The sequence below is a fragment of the Sphaeroforma arctica genome, assembly GCF_001186125.1.
Source record: "Sphaeroforma arctica JP610 unplaced genomic scaffold supercont1.1884, whole genome shotgun sequence".
NCBI classification, from domain to species: Eukaryota; class Ichthyosporea; order Ichthyophonida; genus Sphaeroforma; species Sphaeroforma arctica.
In genome coordinates, this window is record NW_014038674.1 from 4,115 (window position 1) to 10,502 (window position 6,388).

General features: G+C 44.2%; 2 protein-coding genes across 2 annotated transcripts; both read right to left on the minus strand.

The window, feature by feature from the left end:
• Window positions 1–308: 308 nt before the first annotated feature.
• SARC_11802 (hypothetical protein) lies at window positions 309–578 on the minus strand (the record flags this gene model as incomplete). The annotated part of the gene is made up of 1 exon (XM_014294106.1): window positions 309–578. The coding sequence occupies one exon, from the start codon at window positions 576–578 to the stop codon at window positions 309–311; it is 270 nt and encodes an 89-aa protein (XP_014149581.1).
• A 1,332-nt stretch (window positions 579–1,910) lies between these two features.
• SARC_11803 (hypothetical protein) lies at window positions 1,911–2,125 on the minus strand (the record flags this gene model as incomplete). The annotated part of the gene is made up of 1 exon (XM_014294107.1): window positions 1,911–2,125. A coding segment is annotated over one exon (215 nt), but the record flags the coding sequence as incomplete, so codon positions are not given.
• Between the last annotated feature and the right edge of the window lie 4,263 nt (window positions 2,126–6,388).

Here is a 6,388-nt window from a genome sequence, read left to right on the forward strand (position 1 = left end):
CATATGCCGTTATTTATCCATAGCCACATCCCCTGAGAGTCGTTCATCATAAAAGTAATCAATATACGTCCGATTTAGTTTGAGCGTCTTGTTCTTGTACTTGATTAAATGTACAACTGAACCTTCATGCCCGACAACCACCGCTGGTGCAAATCATTTAGCCCTCAACTTATGATGACCAATGTCTTTCCAAAACCTTTCTTGTGTGCCCATCGTAATGCGCGGTGAATCTATGCGTGCTTTGTCTGCATCACATTTTTGCGTTATTCATCTCCGCTCATCCAGGCGGGTAACAACGCGGTCCCGTATTACTGCAGACAACCCAGCACATCCGTCATTTGCATTTCTTCTAGTTTAGTCTGAAGAGCCAATCGCTGGGGGTCGTCATAGATTCTACCCGTATGCGCAACGAATGTTGAGAATCCCATCTGGGTACCACCATTGTACGCTAGGGCCGCATCATAAACACACTCGACCCAATCATGATAAGTCAATGACTCATATCGTGTGAATCGCTCGTTCTGCACTACCATTTCCCTCATGGTGACCCACGGAAGTAAAGTGAACCTGAAATCCATTATTCTGACCAAACTCAACGAAAAGAACATTGCCAAACACTGTTCCATCATCCACTGTTACCCTCACAGGTAAGCCCCAAGGAAAGATCTGCTCCCTTACGAACCTGATTGCGCCACGTGCAGTCTTCATCGTCGGTGTAAACGCCGACACCGCCAGCAGCTTAAACATCTCATTGACTGCCACTAAGACCGAGCATTCGCCCCCTGGAGCGCTAGTAATTTCAAACAAACAAAAAAAATCTAATATCCAGCTCGCAGAGATGACGACAGTGCGTTCCGGCTGCTGCAGCAGCGCTAGAGTCTCAGGCGGCGGATGTAGCACTGACGTGGCTCACAAACACGGCTAATCATCCGAATATGCACGCGCAGGCCTTCCCAACCAAGAACATCGTGTACAAGGTGTTGTAATCGTGTTTGTGCGACGTGGGTATATGAGAGAAATAACTCTTACAACAAGCTGGATAATGTGTATAACAATGAATTTCCCGAATCCCGCGAATTTAAAACCGCTGTGGACGCCGTCAAGTGTATGCGATACCTGTACCTTATGTGGACCATGCGTGTTAGTGCGTGCGAACCAAAAAATGAGTACAACTGTGACGAAGCGTATTTCTCAACACGCACGAGTTTAGATAGCCTTGTTGGGTTCGCTGACTCTATTGGTAACGATGCATTTTTTTCACGACCCGACTGTATCAAAACTAATGGATAGCATGCTAAACAAAATCAAAGAGTTTGAAAGACGATGTGTTAGCATCGCCTGAGCCTAATCAAACGAAAACTATGCGACGGCTTCGATGTTTGAGGATCTCGCTCTGTACGGCGACACTCAAAGTCCAGCATACGCGAGTCAGCATTCGAGTAGTGTTGTGCTGCTCTAAGAGCTGAAATTTCAGAAGCCCGTTTACCCCCTCGCTGCATAACTGTAGCGCGGTGATTATGTTTCCGGGCCAGTTATGCTGACGACAGGAGGGAGTCTTGGGGTAAACACCTTTGTTGAGGATGTATTTGTGCCAAGTGCTCGAAGGCGTGTAAGAGATTCATGATTGCCGACGTCTGGTCGGTGATGTGCTTGCTTTCCAAAGAGTTTAACGCGATGCGCCACATAGTCAAAGTAGGCTTCCCGAGAAACTATCATTTTGAAAAATAGAATCGTCCTTTTTTTTTTACTGCAAAACGAGTTTTGTCTGATCGAATTAATTTTGAAAATATAGAGAATAAGGCAGATTTTATAGATTTTTTTTGCTACTTGAATAATTAATTTAGGGTTGTCCCGCAGACGGATCCCAGTACAAGTAGTCAGAAAACTCTGTCCCAAGTGGCAGTACTGACCCGGCGTCGATAACCGCCTCATCGTCAAAGTACAGGCGTAAGTGGAAGTCTACCTGGCTAACCTCAGCGTTAATAATTTCCTGTGGTTTGACCTGTCCCACATTCTGTAGCACACCCTCTTCATCGATGAGCACTAGCTCGCCATCCGTGTTTGTACCCGGGGCCTGTTGCGCCAGTTGGTCCAACAGCCGATCCTGCGTGACGGGTAATATCATCGTCCAGTGTAACAATTAAATCTCCGTCCCCGTCTAGCGCAACATTTTGGACAGATACACCAGAAATACCGGCTGGTCCTGTCTCCCCATCGGCTCCAACAGCCGTTCTTAGGTTGGTTGTTCGACCATCCAAAAATACAATTTCTAGCTCACCTTCAAAATTCAAAATGACACCGGTGGTAGAGACACTCTCTGTACCTTCGGCACCAGTACTTCCAGTTGATCCGACGATCGCATTTAAGTTTGTGCTACGCTAAAACCCTTGTATATGTATTTGCAATGAATCATTTATTTTGTCTTCCATGGCGGGTGCTGGAGGGGTTGTTGTGTGCATGATTGTACGGGACACGTCTCAAGACGCCCCAACCAATTCTTCTGACGAAATTCAGAAAGAAAAGTTACCAATTATAGGGGACAAAGACGAATCTCAGAAGGTACCTATACCGGAACCAGAAGAGAAGGCAAGCTCAAGTGGCAAACCCGAATATACTTCCGAGTCCACTGAGCCAACGCGCATAAGTAAGATAATTACTGAAAACACCGATCTTAAGAATCAGTTAGCCACCCTTAAGAAAGACATGATTGTTGAACATGTAGATCAAATGTATAGGTCAGGAAAACATACGCAGCACTCACGCGAGCATGTTTCTCCGAGCATTGCTGAAGCCCTGCAGCAGTGGACAGAACATCGACAGGCAATTACGCCCGAAAAGCGAAAAGGCCTGAGCGCTACACCTGTGGCAGATGAGCCAGGTGTGCTCAGCGTATTTATACCTTACGAGGTACTACCACCAGAACTTCAGGCTAATTACTCGCCTGTTCTAACACCCGGCCACGAGTCGCCCGTCCTTGAGGGTATTATAGACCCAGAGGCAGATAAAAATACTCCGCCACCTTTACCCAACTGGGATGACAATCGTCGGAAACCAGTTAAGAATGGGTATGTTATCCAGACGCATAAATCACCCAAGATTATAATACCAACTACTATCCGAGGAACAGAGCACCGAAAGGCCTCGACCATGGACTTTACAAGGGGTAATAAACACCCCCGTAAACGTGTTAATGATGTCGAATTTAATCGCTTCGATCGCACAGAATTACACCAGCCCGCAGAGGATTTTCACTCTGACGAGGTGACCGAACTTATAAATTGGTCGACGATTACACCATTAAAATGGAAATCGCCCATGACGAGCACCGTGCTGATGACGTATCATATTTTGCTAATATGATTGCGATCAAGCAGAAGCGCATCGATCAGCTACTTCAGGCCCAACGTGGGCGAAGCCACAGGGATAGCCAGAAGTACAAGGGACAGGTCGAGTTTATAAACAACCATGACCTCGACACGTTAGACACTTGTCGTGACTGGCCAGCTGTGTGTTGGTTGGTTACGTCCTTATTAAGCAAGGACATGCGAAGTCCAGGACTGAGTTCAATCTTAACTAAACCAGTTGAGAATACTCCTATTCAGAGTTATATTCTGAAACTTGATGCTGACCTTAAACGTCCAGATATAACAAAGGACAAGGCGCAGCGATGGTACGAGTTCCTGGTTATGCATGTTTTCTGTAAGAACATAGGGAACAACGACCGTGAAAGTCTGTACACCGAGTTGCGACGTAAATACGCTACTGAGGCTCGAGACAAGGGACATGAAACAAAGTTTCATCTATCCCGACTTACGTGGGAACAGTTTTATGATACTGTATCCACTCTTTTCCCCGCACACCGTCGAAGGGAAAGGCGGTAAATAAGAAACCGCGCGAGCACGCCGATCAAGGATACCTCTCACGCCAGACGTCAGTTGATAAACCTCATCAGATGCGTCCTAACCAGACACGTGCTCGTGACTCCACTCAATCAACGCGACCCAATAAACGGGCACGCGCGGAGGCGAAGAACAAGGAACCTTCATTTAAGGAGATTAAGAAATGTGCCGACGCACAGTGTGGATATGACAGGTATCAATTGACCCCTAACGGTTATTCGAATGGCAGACATGCACCCACTTGTACACACTTTCTTACTAAGATGGCTATCACGCCTTGACAAAAAGCCCGACATTAAGTTGGAGTGAAAGTACTACCAGGCACAATCGTTACAAAGGAAATATAACGACCCTTTAGACGAGCGTGTAACAATACCTGTATATTGCAATGGAAAGTAGTCCTTGCATTGATTGATCCTGGTTCAGAAAAGGCGCACTCAAACTACTCACCTAATCTTAGCAGATGATAAAACTTCTAAGTGTGATATCATGGCCACAGATGTTAAAATCTCCCTGGCCGATGATAGAAATATCACTACCCAAGCTGTGATATTTAAGATGTCACAGAAGTACGACTTAATAGTCGAAATGAGTGACTTACTTACTCTAGGTATAACCGTAACTGGTTTACCAAATAACATAGATCCATTAAAGGATCAATCAGACGAAAACTGTCTGAAACTATATAAGCCCCCGTCAGACACAGTCAAGGCATTAGTACCTGACTTTGCGGACAAAATCATGGATCTGATTCTAAAAAGTAAGAAGATAAAGATCACAGATTGGGCAAATTTACGTTTTAACGACGGATATGTCAGCCTTGACTTAACCAAGGTAGACTTTACTAGGCTCAAATGCCCTTCAAGAAACTATGTTTCTTGGAGACACAAAGCTGTAGTTGAAGAACAAGCTAAAAAATGATTATCCGATGGGGTAATCGAAATCAATTACCAAAAAACGCCAGTTAATTTAGCATTATTAACAGTTGATCAACACAACTCTGACGGAACATTTAAGAAAGTCAGAGTATGTCTAGATATGAGTCCAATAAATAAGTTATTGCCGACTCATAGTTTCTATCTCCCTCGTATAAACGAGTTACTGCGAAGGATGGAAGGTGCTACAGTATTTACAACTATAGACCTTACTCAGGGGTATCATCAAATGCAAATTTATGAACCCCGTCGTAAGTACTTTAGTTTTACCTGGAAAGGTGAACAATACAGGTTCAGAGGTGCACCTTTCGGGTCGTACTCCTTACCAGCATTCTTCCAACAAGTACTGGAGGAAATGTTTGCAGACATGCCTAACGTGCAAGTCTATATAGATGACATAGTCATCTTTTCTAAGACTAAGGGCGAACATGCCGCATTAGTCAGGCGAGTCCTTCAGAGACTCAACGAACAAAACTTTAAGATTAACGAGAAGAAATGTCACTTCGCCATGAGCGAAATACAGCTCTTAGGCTACCGTATACTTGGGGAAGGTATAAAAATTGACCCGGTAAGGTAGAACACCTGTTAGATTGGCGAACACGAACTACAGGAAGAGATGTGAACAGCATGTGTGGGTTTGTAAACTTCTTTTCAGATGGAGTACCACACTTGGCTATTATCTTAAACTCTTTTGGACACTGAAGATGTCATAAAGGCAAACTAGGAGACTTGTGGACTAAAGAGTGTAATGACGCATTTAAAGCGCTCAAGCACGCAGTCCAACAAGCCCCTGCTGTACAAGGACCAGTCGATGGCGTGTCTTTTGAAATAGCAACGGACGCATCAGACTTAGCACTCGGAGGTGTACTATACCAGGTTATAGATAATAGACCTAGGTATATACAATTCTTTAGCCGAGCAATGAATGCATCATAGTTGAAGTATCCAACTGTAAAGCAAGAGCTACTGGCCATAGTAGCAGCTTTAAGACACTTCCGCGATTACTTATACGGAACAGCTTTTACGCTGATGTGTGATCAGAAGTCCCTTCAATATATGAAGGAAATGAAGCCAGACTCTCAATTACCGAGCCGATGGCATGATACACTATCAAAGTTTCATTTTGATATCAAACATCTACCAGGGATACAAAATCATTTATTGGATATGTTATTACGCTTTGTACCGGACTTTAATAAATCCGTACGTGAGTTACTAGCCACTGATTGGAAATGTAACCCCAGATGGTTTGAACTGGCTCAAAAAATATTTGGGCCACATACAGTTGACATGTTTGCTGCACATCATAATGCACAACTTAAGAATTCCAGGACTTTAAATCATCCTTTAGGAGATGCCTTTCATCTAGACCTCTCCGAACATAATGCGTGGGCTAATCCACCATGGCAGTTAATTGCCCAACTACTAAATTATGTTCATATACACAAAGCTACCATCACGTTGTGTTGCCCATTACGGAGTAAAGATCCATGGCTCAATACATTAATAAGCATGATACAATGCGAGCCAATACATTTAGATAGGGAAGTAGAC